The sequence below is a fragment of the Hypanus sabinus genome, chromosome 6 (genome assembly GCF_030144855.1).
Source record: "Hypanus sabinus isolate sHypSab1 chromosome 6, sHypSab1.hap1, whole genome shotgun sequence".
Lineage (NCBI taxonomy): Eukaryota > Metazoa > Chordata > Chondrichthyes > Myliobatiformes > Dasyatidae > Hypanus > Hypanus sabinus.
Window position 1 is genome coordinate 31,416,835 of NC_082711.1, and position 21,700 is coordinate 31,438,534.

The 21,700-nt window shown below is 44.5% G+C and overlaps 1 protein-coding gene across 1 annotated transcript; it reads right to left on the reverse strand.

Annotated features, from left to right (window-relative positions):
* Positions 1-40: 40 nt before the first annotated feature.
* idi1 (isopentenyl-diphosphate delta isomerase 1) lies at positions 41-21,195 on the reverse strand. The gene is made up of 5 exons (XM_059971909.1): positions 20,694-21,195; positions 19,500-19,669; positions 18,471-18,563; positions 10,380-10,510; positions 41-747 (listed from the first exon to the last, which is right to left on the reverse strand). Exons 1-5 carry the CDS (start codon positions 20,867-20,869, stop codon positions 430-432), a joined length of 888 nt encoding a protein of 295 aa, XP_059827892.1. The 5' UTR covers positions 20,870-21,195; the 3' UTR covers positions 41-429.
* Positions 21,196-21,700: the final 505 nt, after the last annotated feature.

Here is a 21,700-nt window from a genome sequence, read left to right on the forward strand (position 1 = left end):
GCATTGATGGAAGGAAATGAATCTTCAAGATCTCTTATGATGGGTTTCATTCATTTTATTTATTATCAAAGCATGTATCCACATACAACTGAAATCTATATAGAGCTATTTAACTGTAAACAGGATGCTCATAATTGACAAAAAACCTCAATAGAGTGTTTACAAATTTATAACTCGCGTGTCAGTACAGCTCTGCATATGGCTGATACATAAACTTGAATACACCTCAATTAAATGAACATCTTGTAGAACAATTACCTTAGACAATTACTACATTTTCCTGAAAACCAGTACCCCACTCGGGTTTCATTTGCATGTTACTGAGCACAACAGCTGCTTCTCTGTAAATTCCAATGTGAATGATTTACAAAAATTAGTGACTTCATTGGTTAGTTCTCTTCAAGGGAATTCAGTAACCAATAAAGTATTTTACATTCGGTGAATTTCCTCATGGTTAATGAACTGCTTAAGATTATGCAGACTGTCCCACCATGTAAAGAGAAACTTCTCAGCAATAAGTTTGAACCATGGTGTGATTTTCACTTCTTTGTTTTCTGCTTTCTCCAGTAGGTCCTTCAGTTCCTCTTTTGTCACGTAGCAGTAACTTTTGATCTCATTTGGGTCAGGTTTCAAAGTTACATCCTTCTGTATAAATATTATATAGTCAATTTCATGCTCTCCCCAGATCCCATCAGACTGAGCCTTGTAGTGAATACGGGTCAAGTAATTCATCTCTTCTAACGGGACCTATATCAAAGTTAAATACAAAGAATATTAAATTTGGGAAGCATGAAGTCATAGATATACATTGAGCTATTGAATTAGTAAACATTCATTACAAAACTTAATTCATTGATAAATATACTATTGATTGGTTAGGTTCGACAATAATCAGAGGAAACCACACAGCACTCATTTATTTGGATAAAATCAGTCATGTTAATTTAGGGTATTTTCTGAAAAAATACATTTGTGAACTGATTGGCAAGCTCCCTGCTAGATGAGTCGCCAAAGAGCAAAGGATGAGTAAACAGTGGGGCTGGTGGCGTTGGGAGAAAATGTTAGCCATTAAACTCTGCTTTGTGATCATGGCTGATTAGAATCTCAGCATTTCCTACTGCCTTATATCTAACAAAAACTCCTCCCCAATTATCTGCAAAATGGCTTTGTTAACAAATTCCACATTCTTATCCAGAGTGAAGCTTTCTCAGATCCTGCCCCATACATTGAGACTTGAACTCATGTTCTCGACATCTCACTCTGGAGCAGCATCTTCTGCATATGATCTGTCTGTTGTAGAATTCTGCAATTTGCAATTAAATCTCTTATTTATCCAAGTTGGATCACATCACCTCTTCTAAATACAGCAGCCTCAGCAAGCATTTTTCACTGGCCTTCCTTCTTGATAAATAATTTTTATTTTCCAAAGAAAGATGTTGCACAGTAAGTAGGCAGAAAGACTGCTTAAATTGCAATAAAGCATATTTGGTCCTGTAGCAAGGTTTCCACCCAAAATCTAACAACTTCACCATACATATTGTTCAACCCACTAGTTCCTCCAGTAGATTGTTTTTGCCGCGGAGTACAATACCTGCAATATCTTGTATCTCCATTCTCAATCCGGCACTCAAATCCTTCTCAGAAGGTCAACATAACCTTTGCCTTAACTGTTTGTGTGCACATTTGCCTTCAGTGCCTGGTGTAGAAGGGTAAAGTCTTTCAACAAATACTTCTAACACTATTTAAATAATTCTTTTCTAAGGTAATAGACAACTGCATATTTATCCCGGTGATATGCCAGCTGCCTGATTCTTCCCCACTTGCTCAGTGTTGGTTACGTTAAAGACTATCCCAGTTTGTTGTTGGTAACATGAAAATGTTTATTCTCTCCTCCAAATCATCAATGGCATGAGCCAAGAGTCGAGCACCAATCCCTGTGGATTTTCTACTTATCACCTTCTCACCAAAGACTCTTGTTCCAACATTGTGCATGGTGTCAATATTACCCTGTTTTTTTTGGGGAGAGGGAGAGTTAGAAAATGGACAAATGGGGGCAAGTGTTGGCCTTTCAGCTGTTTGTGATCATGGTTGATTAGTATCCTGTCATGTTCACAAAAATTCCATCAACATGGCCTTGACAGCAAATTCCACAAGTTTGTTTTGAACAAAAGGGAGCTCATTACCATGCAAGGCAGACATTTGCCCTTCAAATTCATTCCAGCCCCCAACAGGACAATCCAGTCTGTTCGGCTCCTATTCTGTCGATCTGTAGCCTATTCCCCCCCACCCCCCCAGTTTGCCTTTTTATTTTCCACTTACCAACCTCAAAGTCAACTTTTCAGAAGCCAATCAAGAGCACATCTTTGGGATATGTGAGGAACTGGATTGCTGCAAGGCACTAGTATCCATTGATGTGCTCTAATTTCACACCAACTTTTGATGAGACTGTCAGAAGCTTTCTGAAAATCCAAATACAACAAATACACTTGTTTCCACTTCTCAGGTCACTAGTGTCATGTACCCCGTGACAGGTTAAAGAACCAGCAGAAATAGAAAATACTGTGGAGTCTGGTATTGCTATAAACTAATACTATTTATTAGTAACTACACAATACAGTAATATAAATGCAGATATATCAAACAGGTTAGTAATGATTATTTACACACACACACACACAGTCAGCCCTTCTTATCTGTGAATTCAGCATGTGCGAATTCAATCAACCGCGAATCGCTAAAACCCGGAAGTGCTCTTCCAGCACTTGTTGTTCAAGCATGTGCAGACTTTTTTCTTGTCATTATTCCCTAAACAATGCAGTGTAACAATCATTTTACATAGTATTTACATTGTATTAGGTATTATAAGTAATCTAGAGATGATTTAAAGTATATGGGAAGATGTGTGTGGGTTACCGTAGATCGGGATTGAAAAAAATTGGAAGTTCTCTTACTAAGTAAGTTGGAACAGGTACATCCGGTATTATTTAGCATCAGTTAGTCAAACGTTTGTCTTAGTATATAGTATATATTTTACCTTTCTATGCATATAAAACACTTAAGAACGTATGTTTCAGTGCCAGGCTTGGGAACGGAAGTTCTCGGGACTTGGGACAGATCGCTCCCGAGTGCGCTCTCTACTGTGTCGGGTTGATGTGGAGGATCAAAAACCCAATAATTAAACCACTGCGTAGCTTAGTAATAATTGTAGCTTTTATCGGGGCAGAGCCTTTCTCACTTTATCCTTTAAAATTGTTCTGATCATTGACCGACGTAGCCTTTATTATTTACACTTTTTCAATTGCGTTGGTGATTATTTTTGCGAACAGAAACACTGCGGATTCAGATCTTTGTCGCTGGGTCCTAATGTCCACCGCACTGAGACAGGTTAAATAGGGTCTGGGGTTCCGCTGGGTCCTAATGTCCACCGCACTGAGACAGGTTAAACAGGGTCTGGGGTTCCGCTGGGTCCTAATGTCCACCGCACTGAGACAGGTTAAATAGGGTCTGGGGTTCCGCTGGGTCCTAATGTCCACCGCACTGAGACAGGTTAAATAGGGTCTGGGGTTCCGCTGGGTCCTAATGTCCACCGCACTGAGACAGGTTAAACAGGGTCTGGGGTTCCGCTGGGTCCTAATGTCCACCGCACTGAGACAGGTTAAACAGGGTCTGGGGTTCCGCTGGGTCCTAATGTCCACCGCACTGAGACAGGTTAAACAGGGTCTGGGGTTCCGCTGGGTCCTAATGTCCACCGCACTGAGACAGGTTAAACAGGGTCTGGGGTTCCGCTGGGTCCTAATGTCCACCGCACTGAGACAGGTTAAATAGGGTCTGGGGTTCCGCTGGGTCCTAATGTCCACCGCACTGAGACAGGTTAAACAGGGTCTGGAGTTCCGCTGGGTCCTAATGTCCACCGCACTGAGACAGGTTAAATAGGGTCTGGGGTTCCGCTGGGTCTTAATGTCCACCGCACTGAGACAGGTTAAATAGGGTCTGGGGTTCCGCTGGGTCCTAAGGTCCACCGCATTGAGACAGGCTGAATAAGGGATTTGAGCATCCGCGAATTCTGGTAACCGCGAGGGGTCCTGGAACCAATCCCCCACGGATAAGGAGGACTGACTGTATATACAAGTGTGGAAACAGGAAAACCAAGCTTCTTCAAGTCTAGGGGTAAATGGATACAGTCTTACGATGATGAGTAAGGTTCAGTTCAGTTCATGGTATTGAGTCGAGTAGTGATGGAGAGAGAGAGGGAATTTTGAGTCTTCAGGTAGGCTGACGCCGTTGATCGTCCAGTTGTCCTCCAAAATCCTTTGGAAGTCACCAACTGTGACCATATCAAAGGGGACCGTTCTTCCGCGGTGGAATTATCAACCCAGGAGGGGGTTGGACACACAAATAACTCCCCACTGGTCACACCCTTTTCACACCGTGACAGCCATTGATCGATTCTCCTGATCGATCCTCCAAAACCCACCTTTTCTGTGGGCACAGCAAAGCTCATTCAGTGTCCAAAACCATGTGTCTGTAGGTCTATCAGCTGACCCATTATTTACCTCAGCATGCTGAACACCAGCCGTCCATCAAATAACGCTGCCCTCGGTCACCATGAGCTGCTCGTTGCTCTTTCTCTGCAAAAACTCACAAGCAGACGGTGTCCTTGTATATTCAAAACAAGCTCGCAGAGAAACCATAACTCCATCTCCAGGCAGTCTTTGCCTCTCTCTCTCCCCCTTAACAAGATGTCCGGTGTTGAACAACAACTCCCTCTCTCTTTTCAAAAACACAGTTCATGGGGATAATTCAGGAACCCAGTCACACTTCCAAAAGCATTCCAGTACCTTCCTTAAAACATTTTTCTTCTGGAAATCTATGCTGACTTTGAACAATCCAGGTTTTTTTTTTAAACCTTTACCATCTTTCCCTGCTGAGGTTTGACTAATTGGCCTGTAAGTTCCAATTCTATAGAAAGCTGAGGTTACACAGAGAGATGGTGAGGAGTGTGGCTGGTGGGATGGAAGGTGAAGGTAGAAGGGAGCCTCTGGATAGTGCTGGAAATGAGGGGAAAGAAAACAGACATCAAAGACTGACAAAAGTGGAGAGGAATTAAGCAGAACACGAGGCATTGGGTTAATACTTCAAGTTATCCTGTGTTGTCAACTGTTGGTGGATTACTTTAACCCAGTTCGCAAGTGAAACGTTATTCAGCTGGCTCTCCCCAACCTTGAGAAATGTGCCTACTGAAGAAAAGTACTTAATGGTACTGCCCGAATATGCTTGAATCTGTCCAGTCTCCTGAAGAGACCACAATCCCTCCAAATGAAAGACAAACCTGTCAGTCAGCCTGCTTTCCTAACAGGAAACTGGAAGAGTTTCATGTGTAGGTAGTTGCTTAATACAAATTAAAATTAGTCAGTTTCATAACACAAACAGGAATGGACACTTTTAGAGATTTCACTACAAACTGAAAATGCCAGCAACACCACAGAAAGAGAGTAACGGAGTTATTGCCAAAAGTCCAAGAACCTTTTTCATAAATTTTAACAGAGCAAATCAGACTCTAAACCTCAACTGTACCTGTTGTATATAAAAGTAAGTTAATACTAATCGGGAAGCTGTTGGTAACGAGAGGCAGTTTCTGGGGTTGGCAGGGTCTTTACTTCCACTCTTTTTACTCCCAGTATGTATTGTATATAGTTCCTCCACCCATGCCGCACGAGGTACCGGGAAGCCCCTGTATTGTAAATATCATTTGCCGTCCCAGATAAAGATGCTCTTTTGGCCATAAAATTGTCCAGTGGTCTTTTGTAAAGTGGAAGTTGCCGCTCATTTTTGGTAACGAGGTGAACTGGTTTTGCGGAGGGGTCGACTCGTTTTGATCAGGAGCTGTGAGCGGGCGAGGAGCCTCGTGTTCGGTTGGCTTTCGGAACGGTTGGTGTGTTTGACGAGCAAACCGAGGAGTGCCCAGAGTACAAGGAAAGGTTTTTCTGTGCTAATGGAATTACTGAGGAGGCTAAGAAGTGCTCTATTCTCCTGAGTGTGTGTGTGGGGCAAGGACATACAAGCTGATAAGGAACTTAGCCACGCCGCGGAAACTGAGATAAGTTCCATATGATGAACTGATCAAGCTCGTGGGGAACCACCACAATCCGAAACCGTCAGTGATAGTCCAACGGTTCAAGTTGCACAGCCATTTCAGGAAGCCAAGTCTAATTTTGTCGCCGAGCTTTGGCAGCTGTCGGGAGCATCGTAATTTCGGAGCCGTGTTGGATGACATGCTCCATGACAGATTAGTATATGGCATTAATAATGATGTCGTACAATGCCGCTTGTTGGGGGAAACCCCACCGTTGACTTTCAAGACAGCCCTAGAGATTGCCCAAGGCATGGAGTTGGCTACTAATAATGTCAAGGATATCCAGAAAGGACTTTGGGGGGTCGCAGTCGGTGGCAGTGCACCAAGTCAGGAGGGAGACTGGTAAACAGGCAAAGTGGGTGGAATATTTTCGGTCCGGAGGGACACACTATGCAAATGTTTGCAAACTCAGAGATACTGTCTGCCATGCTTGTAGCAAAAAGGGACATTTAGTTAAAGAGTCAGGAGCAGAAAGGGTGAGGTTAAGCCTGGGCAGGGGAAAGCTCAGCAGACGAGGAGGCAGCCACACATCACCTAGGAGAAGCAGACGGAGAGGCAGCGTGTGCCTACAACATGTTTGGGGTGGAAACGGATGAGGGACCACCTGAACCATATTATGCCACAGTCACTGTCAGGGGAAAGGACATTAAGTTTGAGATTGATTCAGGGGCTACTGCATCGATCATTAGTGAGGAGACCTACAGGAGGACACGGGGGTCCAACCTGCCTCCCATCAGACCATCTAAGCTCAAAGTCAGAACCTATACGGGGCAGCCCATACCTCATTTATGGGTGTTATATGAGGATATTTCAGCCGGGGGTCAGAAGGCTGAAGCCAGGCTGGTGATACTAAGGGCAGCGGGCCCAGTCTTTTGGGCTGCGATTGGCTTCACAAAATCCGGCTCAACTGGTATGAAATTAAGTATGTATGCATGGCGGAGGACATTCTGCAGTGGTACAGTGACGTTTTCAGGGACGAGCTGGGCACATTGAAGGGTGTGACCACGAAACACTGTCCACCCTGAGGTCACAAAAAGTCCAGGTCGGTGCCCTGTGCCATGAAAGGCGAAGTCGAGGAGGACCTGGTATGTTTACAGGGGCTGGGCATCATTGAACCCTTCCAGTTTTCAAGGTGGGCGGCTCCCATTGTTCCAGTTTTGAAGGAGGATATGTGGGGACTACAAGCTTATGGTGAATCAGGTCTCTAAGCTGGAGGGATACCGATTGCCACGGGTGGATGACCTGTCAGGGGGTAAGCTGTTCACAAAGCTGGACATGAGCCATGCCTACCAACAGCTGCTGCTCGACGAGGATTCAAAGGAGTACGTCACCGTCAATACGCACAAGGGATTATTCAGATACAATCGCCTGGTGTTTGGAGTGGTGTCTAGCCCCGCCATTTTCCAAAGGACAATGGACTGCTGCAGGGGATTCCGCACGTAGCAGTGTATCTCAATGATATTTTGATCACGGGAGCCACGGAGGGGGAAGCACCTGGCTAATTTAGAACAGGTGGCGAAGAGACTGCGGGGCTGTGGTTGAAGCGCGGAAAATGTGAGTTCCTGGCTCCGAGTGTGACCTACCTGGGACACAAGATTACAGCTGAGGGGCTTTGCCCAGTGGAGGAAAAAGTGAGAGCTATCAAGGAGGCCCCAAGCCCCAAGAGCGTCACTGAACTCAGATCATTTTTGGGCATGGTGAATCATTATGGCAAGTTTCTTCCTGACCTCTCAAAGGCTTTGGCCCCACTGTATAAGCTGCTTCACAATGACACTAAGTGGCGGTGGGTGAAGAGCAGGAGGAAGCTTTCAAGAACGTGAAAGAACTCCTGCACTCAGTGAAGCTGCTTGTTCACTATGACCCAGACAAGGAGATCACCCTTTCATGTGACGCTTCACCCTATGGAGTCGGGGCAGTTCTCTCACATGTAATGGAGGACCGTTCAGAGAAGCCTTTTAGTTTTGCTTCACGTACCCTGACGGCTGCTGAGAAGGGATATTCACAGCTAGACAAGGAAGGTCTGGCCCTTGTTTTTGTGGTCAAACGCTTTCATCAGTACCTCTATGGACGTGCATTCACAATTTATACGGACCATAAGCCACTGATGAGCCTTTTTAGGGAGACCAGATGCATCCCACCGCTAGCCTCAGCCAGGATACAGCGTTGGGCTCTCACATTGTCAGCCTACCAGTATACTATCATGTACAGAGCGGGTAGGGATAATGCAAATGCCAATGCGCTGAGTCGACTCCCTTTACCTGAGACGCCCTATTACTACATATGTGCCTCCGGATACTGTGTTTTCATTGGAGAGGCTGTCAGGGACACCTGTAAAGGCGACCCAGATCAAGCAATGGACAGAGAGGGACCCAGTCCTGTCCCAAGTCAAGACTTCTCTTTTACAAGTTTGGCCCAGAGTTGTGGAAGGAGAGAAACTGAGATCTTATGCCAAACACAAGACCGAACTGAGTCTGCAGGATGGTTGCATTTTCTGGGGGGTGAGGGTCATCGTGCCTCCGGCTGGCCATTCACAGATTGTGGAGGAAATTCATGAGACTCACCCAGGGGTGTCTCGAATGAAAAGCCTTGCAAGATCCAATGTTTGGTGGCCAAAAATGGATCAGGATCTGGAGGACAAGGTAAAATCATGCACGCAATGTCAGACCAATCAGAACATGCCACCACCGGCTCCTTTGCACCCATGGGAGTGGCCAGACTACCCCTAGTCTAGGCTATCATTTGGACTTTGCTGGCCCCTTTATGGGACAGATGTTTCTTGTAATGGTAGATGCGCGTTCCAAATGGATCGAAGCTCACATCATGAGTAACATCACAGCCCCCTCAACCATAGACAAACTCAGGCAAGTGTTTGCAGCCCACGGGTTGCCTGACACTCTGGTCACTGATAATGGCCCGACGTTCACCAGTGAGCTGTTTGGTGAGTTCATGCGGCAGAACGGCATTCGTCACATTCGGACGGCCCCTTTCCACCCAGCCAAATGGTTTGGCTGAGCGGGCAGTTCAGACAGTGAAGGAAGGCCTGAAGCAGATGACAGGGGACTCTCTTAGTACCCGGCTCTCACGTTTCCTGTTTAAATACCGCCTCATGCCACAGGCTACGACTGCACACACTCCAGCAGAGGTGCTGATGGGGCGTAGGCCCAAGTCAAGATTGGACCTGCTGCGCCTGGACATGAAGGCAAAAGTGGAGAGAAAGCAAGAAAAGCAGGAGGAGGGACATGATCAACATGTGCGAGACAGACTGTTAGAACCGGATGACAACGTCTATGTGAGAAACAATCGGCAATGGCTACCTGGTGTTATTCTTAAGCAGAGTGGTCCAGTCTCCTATGTTGTTAAGCTGACCGATGGTCATGTTTTCCGCAGACATCAGGACCACATGCGCCTGCATAATGATTCCGGCTCAGAGGTAGACAGTTCCATGGAGTTTCCAATGGTGAGACAGACTACTGGGGAAGCATGTCCACCAGTGACTTTGCTAGAAGGAGAGACACTGGCAGAGGGGGCAGAGTCCCCTGAAGAGGATGGACATTCTCAAACGGACACACAGACCCCTCTCGTGTCCCCAACACTAGATCCACCCAAAACACCCTCACCAGTGGTGCCTGCTGGGTCACCGGGGGTAGTGTGTAATCGCAGCGCCCTCGCAAACCTCCTGACAGACTGTATCTTTGATTGGATAGTTTCTTTTGTTGTTAGATTGAATGTTGAATTTGCCACTTTTTTTTTAAAAAGTGTTTTTGTATTGGTAACCTGTTGCTAATGACACCACTGCTTTTATTTGCCAGTTCTTCTATATTTGGGGAATGTTGGATTTTAAAAGGGGAGAAGTGCTGTAATGTGAGTATTATTAAAAGTAAGTTAATACTAATCGGGAAGCTGTTGGTAGCAACAGGCGGGATCTGGGGGTTTGGCGGGGTTTTTACTTCCGCTCTTTCTACTCCCAGTATGTATTGTATATAGTTCCTCCACCCATGCCGCACGAGGTACCTGGAAGCCTCTGTATTGTAAATATCATTTGCCGTCCCAGATAAAGATGCTCTTTTGGCCATAAAACTGTCCAGTGGTCTTTTTGTAAAGTAGAAGTTACCACAGTACCCCATCCAGAAATCCTGCCTAACTTTGTCTCTGGCATCTCTTTTGCTCTCCACCCTCCTCAAATTTCCAGCCTTTTAGTTTTTATTTTAAAAAAAGATCATTTGTATGCATTGATGCAGTATTTTACCTGTTGCATGGGGATGCCAAACTCTTCTTTTAACCTGCGCTGGGCTGCTCGTCTTACACCAATTGCATCTCTCTCCTCCATTTCTGCTGCCGTGCTAAGTGGGTGACTGCAGCAAGTGTTTGTAAAACAACCTGGGAAAGAAACAACACAAAACATATAGTACCAAAGATGCAAATCTTTACTGCAGCCTAACCTCAGGAACTTAGACTGCTTTCTAAGGAGACTGCTGCAATAAAGCAGAATCCATCATCAAGAACCTTCCCCATCCAGGCCACTCTCTCTTTTCACTGCTGCCATTAGGAAGGAGGTACAGGAGCCTTAGGTCCCACATTACTGGGTTCAGGAACAGTTATTACCCTTCAACCATCAGGCTCCTGAATCAGCGTGGGTAATTTCACTCACCTGACACTGAGCTCATTACACAACCTATGGACTCACTTTCAAGGACTCATCATGCTCTCAGTATAATTTACTATTTTTTTATATTTGCACAGTGTATCTTCTTTTGTATGCTTTTTAAAAAAGTTTTAGTCATTTTCATCGATTCTGAGGTATTTCTGTGATCTGCTGTGAATGGCTGCAAGAAAACGAATCTCAGGATATATATCATGAACCCTTTACAATTACCTGGTTCTCTGCATTAATTACTCAAAAATGTTGTCCAACATTCAAATAAGTCACAATCTGCCTAAACTAATAGCACATAAACAATTGTGCTTCTTGCATCTTTATTGAACACATTGTTTAATCATTCGGTCAAAGCTGGAAAAAGTCGGTGAACGCGTGTATTTAATAACTGGTAGAACATCCTTTAGCGGCAATATCCTCCAAACATTTCCTGTAGCTGCAGATCAGACTTGCACAACAACAAGGAGGAACTTTAGCCCATTCCTCCATACAAAGCTGTTTCAGTTAATTGGTATTTCTGGGAAACCTTGCATGCCACCTCTTCAGGTCATGGGACAGCATCTCAATTGGGTTAAGGTGTGGACCCGGACCTGGCCATTGCAAAAGTCAAATTTTCTTTTTAACCATTCTGTTGTTTCTTGGATCATTACCTTGTTACATCATCCAACTTCTATTAAGCTTCAGGTGACGGGCCGCTACCCTGACATTCTCCTGTAAAATGTCTTAATATAATTTTGAATTCATTGTTCCCTCAATGAATACAAGCTTTCCTGGCCCTGAGGCAGGAAAGCAGCTCCAAACCACGATGCTCCATCCCACTGTGTTTCATAGTTGAGATGAGGTTTTCATGGTGGTGTACAGTGCCCTTTTCCTTCCAAAGCACAGAAAAGTGCATTTATGCTAAAAAGTTCCACTTTGGTCTCACCTGTCCACTAAACATTTTCCCAGAAGCATTGTGGAACATCCAGGTGGTCTTTTGCAAACATGTTCCAAGTTATACTTGTGGAGAGCAGTTGGTTCCTCCGTGGTACCCTTCCACGAGCACCATTCTTCTTCAGTGTTTTTCTTATTATGGACACATGAGCAGAGACTTTAGCAAGTTCTAGAGATTTCTGTAGGTCTTTTGGGTTCTTTTTCACCCTCTTCAGCATTGCACATCGTTCTCTTGGTGCGCTCTTCACAGGATGCCCACTCCTAGGGCGAGTAGCAACAGTACTGATTCCTAATTATTCTAAAGTACGTACATGTTCGGCACAGCATTGTGGGCCAAAGGACCTGTATTGTACTGTAGGGTTTCTATGTTTTTCTATTTTTTTTCTAGTACTGACTTTCCTCCATTTGCAGACAATTTCTCTTACTGTGGACTGATGAACACTCAGGTCTTTAGAAATGCTTTTGTAGTCTTTTCCAGCTGCATGCATCTCTACATTTCTTCTTCTCAGGTCCTCTGAAAATTGTTTTGATTGAGGCATGGTGCACATAATTTGATCCTTCTTGAGAAGAGCAGGCTCTATCAGGAACCTGACTTCATGTGTCTTTTAAAAAAAAACAGGGGACCTCTACAACCCACACCTTCAGTCTCCCTGGGGTTTAAATAGTTTTTTGAACCTTGACTGATGAGTAGTACAATTGTTTGTGTGTTATTAGATTACCAGATTGTGTTTGTCTATTATTGTGACTTAGATGAAGATCAGACCACATTTTAAAAGCAATTAAAATGCTTTTAAAACCATGCAATTGCAAAGGGTTCACAAACTTCTTGCAACTGAATACTTTAGATTTATTTTTAACTTTGTAAAGTATTAAGAAGTCCTGAGTATTGATCAGTGTGCCACCATTATACTGGGTGAGAAGGAGAAAGATGCAAAGCTTATTGAGAAAGTAAGGAGGTATGGGATCCAGGGGGACATTGCTTTGTGGATCCAGAACTGGCTTGCCCACAGAAGGCAAAGAGTGGTTATAGACGGGTCATATTCTGCATGGTCACCAGTGGAGTGCCTCAGGGATCTGCTCTTGGACCTTTACTCTTTGTGATTTTTATAAATGACCTGGATGAGGAAGTGGAGGGATGGGTTAGTAAGTTTGCTGATGACACTGTTGGAGCTGTTGTGGATAGTGTGGAGGGCTGTCAGAGGTTACAGTGGGACATTGATAGGATGCAAAACTGGGCTGAGAAGTGGCAGATGGAATTCAACCCAGATAAGTGTGAGGTGGTTCATTTTGATAGGTCAAATATGATGGCAGAATATAGAATTCTTGGCAAGACTCTTGTCAGTGTGGAGGATCAGAGGGATCTTGGGGTCCAAGTGCATGGGACACTCAAAGCTGCTGCGCAGATTGACTCTGGGGTTAAGGCGGCATACGGTATATTGGCCTTCGTCAATTGTGAAATTGAATTTAGGAGCTGAGAGGTAATGTTACAGCTATACAGGACCCTGGTCAGACCCCACTTGGAGTTCTGTGCTCAGTTCTAGTCGCCTCACTACAGGAAGGATGTGGAAACCATAGAAAGGATGCAGAGGAGATTTACAAGGATGTTACCTGAATTGGGGAACGTGCCTTATGAGAACAGATTGAGTGAACTCGGCCTTTTCTCCTTGGAGTGATGGAGGATGAGAGATGACCTGATAGAGGTGTACAGGATAATGAGAGGCATTGATCGTGTGAATAGTCAGAGGCTTTTTCCCAGGGCTGAAATGGCTAGCACAAGAGGGCATAGTTTTAAGGTGCTTGGAAGTAGGAATAGAGGAGACGTCAGAGGTAAGTTGTTTTTTTTTATTTACACAGAGAGTGGTGAGTGCGTGGAATGGGCTACCAGAGGCGGTGGTGGAGGTGGAAATGATAGGGTCTTTTAAGAAACTCCTGGATGGATACATGGAGCTTAGAAAAATAGAGGGCTATGGGTAAGCCTAGGTTTAGAATAGTTTAGCTCATGGTGGAGTGGCAGAGCAGACTCGATGGGCCAAATGGCCTGCTTCTGCTCCTTTGTCTTGTGATCTTGAGGTAGTTCTAAGGTAAGTACAAGTTCGGCACAGCTTTGTGGGCCAAAGGGCCTGTATTGTACTGTAGATTTTCTATGTTTCTTTCTCAGGTAAATTCAAACATCTAGTTTGGCAGCTGATTAACTTGCATTTAACGTTCTGAACCATCAATCAGTCCTGGTAGTTGTTCCTCACTTAAATTAGTAAGGTTCAAGACCCAATTAAAAATTTGGATATATAATCCCAGAAGACATTGGTCTCTTTCTGGAAGTAGGACAGTGATGCAGGATCCAGCTCTTAACCTGAAGCATTTACTTTACTGTTACCATCTCAAAGCCAAGATCACCAATCCTTGACCAATCAATGATGCTAAAATCATTGGAAGTGTCTCTTCCCTACCAGATGGTTGCTTGGAGCATCTTGCCATAGTGAGAATTCATTTCAACTCTGGAACCATGAAAACGATTGATTTAGTATTTCAAAGACGAGCAAATATTTACAGATGTGTCATGGAGAATATTCTAACTTGCATCACCAGCTGATGTTGAGAACTGTACAGGATCAGAAAAAGCTGCAGATGTTTGTAGACTCATTTTCATCATCAGCTCTAGCTTCCCCTCCCCACCCTCAATTAATGACATCTTCAAAAGGCAATATCCATCATTAAAGCCCCCCCCCCATCACCCAGAATATGCTCCCTTCTCATTATTACGAGGGGAGGGACAGGAGCCTAAAGACATGCTCACGTTTTAGGAACAGCTTCTTCCCTTCCACCATCAGATTCCCAAATAGACAACGAACCAACCCATGAACACCACCTCACGGTCTTTGCACCACTGAACATTCTTTTACATAGTAATTTATAGTATTTTTAATGTATTGCACTAGTGCAGCAAAACAATAAATTTCACAACACGTCAGTGATGATAAACCTGATTTTGAACTACAGAAAGGTCAAAGGCTCCAAAAGGTGTCAACAACCTCAACACCAATCAAATATTGCAAAAGAATGACAAGATTATACATTTTCCTAATTCACATGTTCCAGTGTTAAGCCTCATGTTGATTGTCCCCGTTACTCAGTATTGGTTGGTACAGAACGGAGGGCTTAAAGGCTGCATTTTAAAATAAAAACATAAATCACCCCGACACAACATGTAACAGAGTACTGTGCAACAGTTTTAGATTAGATATATAAAAAAAAAACAAGTGCCCCCAATACTTTTGCACAGTATTGTACTCGTCAATGCGGAGCAGAGAGCGAGTTTGTCAATCTGGCGAGACCAAAGGATGTTGAGAATGGTGATGCTGGAGTACAGAGGGGGGTGGGACAGGTGGCAGAGGATGAGTGCCAGGGGCGGGGGCAGTGGCACCCAGCCCTGAGATACCAGACAGGGTAATTTGATTCCAAACAATTGGTTTAGTGATTATTACAGAATACCTCTGCGGTCCTTCCCACTCCCTCTCCTTGGCCCAGAATAGAGTCACATATCAGAATCAGGTTTATTACTACTCATTCATGTCATGAAATATTGCTTTTTGCAGCAGCACAGTGCAAGACAAAGTTACTGAAGTGCCCTGCAGAAGTATCAGGCACATATATATAGTTAGGGTGCTAGAGACTTTTGCTGAGTACTGTACACAAATCACTAAAGTTCATCTGGCCAATGAATACAGAAACAAGAACCAAGAGCAAGAGGCTACAAAAGTTCCTTGGCCCTGTTCATCCCATTATTTTGACGGAAGGTGGAACTGCCACGTTAAGGCCCACTCTCCCACCAAACCAGGCCATTCAAACAGTGGATTCTGGTTCGGGGCCTGAACATTTTGGCCCAATTAAGTAGCTGCCCCAATTATCCGGTTTCATGGAAATAGTTTTTTTAAAAAAAGTTAAACCTACTGTTTAACTGAGTTAACAAATTCTGCATTTAAATAAAATATGCAAATTGGAACACTACCAATATTACTGTTGTCCTATAAATCGTATTAGTTTATAATGGTTACTGACAAGGGAATTCATCGAGTGTATGTTGGCATAATACTCGATTGGTAAACTATCCTTTCTTAGTCCCTTAAAGCATCGAGGTTTGACGCTTTTCCCAACAACCAATTCTGGTCATCAATTAATGTGATCCCTTGCTTTATTTGAACCTGACAGTGTTGCATGTTTATAACAAAAACAAAGGGACACGTGCAGTATGACACAATTAAAAAAAACCCGTTTCATCCGCATTGTAGGCATCTTCTGCACAAAATTTTTGAAGCCAATCGGGGAATTTTGTAGATTTCCACGTATCCGCTCTTACAACATCAGCACCATCTTTCTCTCAGGGTGCTTTCTTCAATTTAATGTGATGTCTACATTTCCTTCAAGGCAACCCAACCAAATGTTGATTTAAAATCTTCGTGACCCAGCTTCTTAGCTGGCTCCTCTGAATTGCATTTTTTTTTAAAACAATGATCCATTGTCACAGAGACACACGCACGCACGCACGCACGCACACACGCACACACATCATCCAGTTTACAATGGAAAACCACTGATTGGGGGCCTCTTCAAAATCTGAATCCTCACCTCCGCTTTTAATTTTTGGGACGTCCGTTGTTCCTCGCGCAGTGCCCAATCTTCTCTCGGTTTATCTTGCTTACGTATCAAGAGTGCAGTTGTAGGTTTCTGCACTCCCAGTTATGTTTGCCAGCCGACAACGAGTGGTGTTAGGTGGTAGATTTTAAATTTGGCTCATCAGGGTGATTTTCTTCGGCTAGTGTCAAAGCATTTCGTAGCAAGGGTCTCAATTTAAAAAAAAAATCACTGCTTTTTGATTCAGCAATATTGGCCCAAATGAAAACAACACAAGCACACACAATGATGCAACTGTCTGCTCCAAGTATGGTGTAGTGTCTAACGGCCACAAAAGTGCATGTGACTGACCGTCTCCTGCCCCAATTAAGCGGCACAGTGTCCCAAATGGGTTCCCAGCCATTTCTTGATTTGTTTTGGTTCTTTAAGAGCTGTCCAAGATAAGCGGCTGCCCGGATTAACTGATGGTCCAGTTAACTGGAATCTACTGATATTCAAACAGCAATCATCCAGACGTGTAAAGCAGAAAACCCCAGAGATTTACACCCATTCAAAAAACTTCTACATCAGTACACAGCCCCCCCGACTGGAGAAAATGGTCCTAGGAATCAAGTTTGTTACAGCACGTGCCCTTAGCCCAAAAAGTCCATGCTGAAAGTAATCCAATATTTTCAATAAAACAGACCTGAGCGTTAATAAAGTTTCAAACATGTTTGGTTTTACAATCCCATCTACCATTGAGAATTTCAACTCATATCACTGAAGTATTCTTCTCTATACAGTTTCCAACCTTATAACATCCCAGCGACACACAGTCCTGCCAGAAATCTACAAGCAAAAGTGCCCTGGCAGATCAGTTTTAGCCTGCTCTTGCTCCAAATGCATTTCTTCCTGCACTGATTCTAACCTGGTCCATTCCCACCCAATACCACCCATGACCTCCAAGATTCCATTTCCCCAATCCCAGAAGGCTCATCTTTACCATAAACATGCAAACTTTCCACTATCAAAATGGTCTGAAGACCTCCACTTCTTCCCTGAGCCCAACACATCGGAGCAAAATTAGGCCATGTTGGCCACTAAGTGTGTACTACCATTCAATCATGGCTGATTTATCATCCCTCTCAACCCCATTCTCCTGTCTTCTCTCTGTAACCTTTAATACCCTTACCAATCAAGAATCTACCCAGCTGGGCCCCAATTACACCCAATGTCTTGGCCTCCACAGCTGCCTGTGGCAACAAATTCCACAGATTCACCACCCTCTGGCTAAAGAAATTCCTCCTCATCTGCTCTGAAGGGGTGTCCTTCTACTTCGAGACCGTGCCCTTCAATCCCACTTGGCGTTTCAGTAGCCAAGCTGAGTCCCAAGAAGTTCCCTTCCATTAGTACTCATTCGCCTGTTGGAACTTCTCACATCCAGCAATTTTTTTTCCTAACTTCTGTTTGGTCCCCCCCAGATGAAAGGGTGAAGCTTTTGTTTCAATCCTACATGAACTCACTCCAACTCTCAGAAGATGGATTTGTAATTGATGTCTGTAGCTATCCTACCACCACCAGCCCTAGCCCCCAGCTTTGTCTACTCCACCCTACCCTACCCTGTCTCTTGCAAGTACACTACTGCATTCTCCCAGTTCTTCTATCTCCATATTGTCTGATGACAATTTTTAAATGGGTTCTTCCGAAATGTCTTCCCTAACTATGGCTCCTCTTCTACTGTTGTTAATAAAGGCCTTGACTGCAACTCAACCATTTCACGTGCCCCTGCTTTCAGCCATTCTGCTCCGTGACAGAACAAGGCTGGAGACACTGGTCCTCACATTCCACTCCGTCAAACTCCACATTCTCCAGGTCATTCAGCACAATTTCTGCTAACTTAATTTCAGTGTGTATCGGTCCCCCATCTGTGACATTGTCAGAATCAGAATCGCCGGCACACGTTGTGAACTTTGCTCGTTCGATTTTATTCACCCCTCTTAAGCTCCCTGTGAGTAGACGGCATGCCCAGCCCAACCAGATGGTCCATTTCCACCCATAGATGCTGCCTGACCTGTCAAGTTCCTCCAGCATCTTGTGTTGCCCAAAATAACTTTGACCTGAGAAAATGCAAATGTTACGTACCAGGAAAAGTGATCTTGGCGTCGGATCGCTGCTGCAGCAGAAGCTTCCCCTCGCTGTTGAAGATGAAAACACTGAAGGCTCTGTGGAGCAAACCTGGAAAATGAAAGGTGTCACTTCCAGTACACAAATTCCCTCTCATACTTCTTTAGCCTCCTTACTCTCACTTAATCTACGCCCTCCAAAGGAGGAGTCTCTCATTACTGACTAGTCAATTCTGTATACCTCAAATAGGTTATATACCTCGTCCTTCTCCACAGGAGCCCACCCAGCCTCTCCTCATGGCTGAAACACTCAATTCTGGTGAACCACATCCTTCCTCTACAGAGATGAGAATTGCATGTGGTCCTCCTGTGAAATTTCCTGAGAAACCCTGTATTCTTTTTCTTCCTGCTCTGCCAATATACAGCAGGTCCAGTGAGGATCTCACTGTACGCACAGCAATTCTCCAAGAATAGTGAAGGCAATAAACACAACATGGTCGTCCTGAAAGGATAACGATTAGGCACGAGGTCTGGGCCCATGCGTTTCCCTCAGCTTAGGCAATATCCCCCATTCACCTCACAGTACTGAAGGAACTTGGATACAGCACTTTATTGCACAAATGCTTGGTTAACAGTTCTAAACAGCAAGGTTCACAAAGGTACCAAGTGCAAACCCACACCATTTTGCTTGGCAGAAAGAATAAAGAGAAAGTGTAGACTGAATGGCAAAGTTAAAAAGATACGTGGCATTAAATACACGGCACAGGCTGGTCCTGGACTATTTCCACTTGGCGTGATTAACTTATTATTATTTATGGTTTTATATTGCTATATTTCTTTACTATTCTTGGTGCGGCTGTAATGAAACCCAATTTCCCTCGGGATCAATAAAGTATGTCTGTCTGTCTGTATACAAACCCACACTTCAGTGGCAATCAGTTGTCCAGACTGCCACCAAAATAGTTCCCACAAGTGGACAACTTTTCCCAAACACAACTTCCTACTGACTCCTCATATTTGCATTCAATGTATCCGAACATTCATTCACCTTTATTAATGTTTTCATTAAGGTGACAATTCCTCTTTGTATCTGCTCCAGTTTTAATGTCATTCTCGTTGATCAGGATGCACATTTCAGCCAAGAGCTGGACCTGTTTTGCATCCAGGTTGTCAGTGTTTATTTCCGGCATGGCTACTGTGCTCCTTTTCCCAACGGACCTGAAGTCAGGAGAAGAAACAGATAATCAGGGAGAATTTTCTTCAATGTTAATCAAGATTAGGATTAGTATCAGTCGTTAAACTTGTTGTTTTGTGACATCAATATGTGGCAACACATTAAAAATTAGTGCAAATTATAAGGAATGTAAAAAATATTGCAAAATAAGAGCAAGTAGTAAGGTAGTGTTCATGGTCCATTAATTGGGGAAGAAGTTGTCCCTGAAATGTTGAGTGTGGGTCTTCCTGTACCTCCTCCCTGGCATGTCCTGGGTGAAGATGAGTGATGGGTGCCACCTTCTTAAGGCATCACCTACTGAAGATGTTCCAATGATTTGTATTGTGATGTCGACCCATAATTGTTAAAAAGGTTCTCTTTATATTTATATACCCAAATAAATATAAATAATTATATTTCTGACAACAGTGATAGCAGTGAATCAATAATCTTCTCAATGCAACCTTTTCAACCAAAGCATCAGAAAGATACCAAGCTCTACAAGCATGTCCCCAAGGAAGGATATTGTGCGTGACTACAAAGATTACATTTACCCTCCAAATTCAAGGAGGCTAAATTGCAACCAAACTTACACAGGAGAATCCCCCGCCTTCTTTCACCTTAAGGATCTAGTTTCCCCTCCCCGACAGTATAATTATTAATGTAATTCACACCCTACTTTAATTCTGATTATAAATGAAAGGACAAGCAACAGCTGGCCTAATGGCCAATAATCATCGCAGTGAAGATACATTTATATTGACTGGATGTCATGCTTTCTGGGGGGGGAAATACAGTAATACTGGATGTCTACAGTAAGAACCCGCGGATAGTGTCCCGTATGATCCGTGGACTGAAGTTGTGTTAGAAATATCACTACAGTTCATACACCGGTTCAGTAACTCAGCACATAAAGCAATGGTGACTATACATTTATCTATTTGAATAAACGATGGAGAGCAAAAAACAGGTTTCAAACAAAATTGCGGCATGTTATAACCGCGCGTTCGACCCCAAACCAATACTTACCAGGAGTGCTGGCTTGCTACCGAACTAGGGCGACACTGCAGAGGAGGCCGTCGGCACCAATTGGCTGCCCCAGCCGCAACTAAAGCCGGAACAGCCCGCTTCCACCACCAGCCCCCTGTCACTCCACGGGGCCAGCAAGTCAGCGACGCTCGCGTCATCGCCCCAATCGACCCCATCCAATCAGTTTGCAGCCTCCTGTTCACCTTCGCCAATCTTCCGATCGACCGGCCAATCAAGCGGAGCGTGCTTCCCTCTCGTCACCGGCGGGGCAAAGCTCGAGGCGTTCCTTGCCCCGTCCCGCTCCCAAATGCAACAACGGTCACCACGTTCCGATAATGTATCGAACTGGACGGCACGTCATCGCAGCCGCGCGCGCTCCCAAATGCAACAACGGTCACCACGTTCCGATAATGTATCGAACTGGACGTCACGTCAGCGCAGCCGCGCTCCGCTCGCTCACTGCCCCTCTCCTGAACCCCTCTCTTCCGCGCTGACGTTTCTCGCGCTTCCAGCCGAGCACGCGAAACGTCCGTCATTTCCGCCAGCCGGAGAGGAGTTCCGCCACCACTAACACCTGTCCCACCCCTTTTTTTGCTCTCGATGTGGACCGCTCCTTATAAGACCATAAGATATAGGAGTAGCATAAGGCCATTTGGCCCATCGAGTCTGCACCCTCATTCATTATGACTGATCCTTTAATCCCCATATTCAGTCCCGCTCCCTGTGACTGACTGGTTCGTTCGATTCACCTGCCCCGCCCGGCCCTTCCCTTAACTGTAGGAGATCCCCTCACTAGCATCACCCTTCCACGTGAGGCAAGGATTTACACGCACTTTTTATGCTCTCTATGTATATGACCAAACGTACACGAGATACCGTTTTTGCACATCCGCTTACCCTGCAATGTCATCAGGATGAGATGAAGGGTCTAGACTAGACATCTTGATTCCCCATTATCCTCCGCAAATGCCGCCTGGCCCACTGAGCTCCTCGAGCAGTCTGTTTTT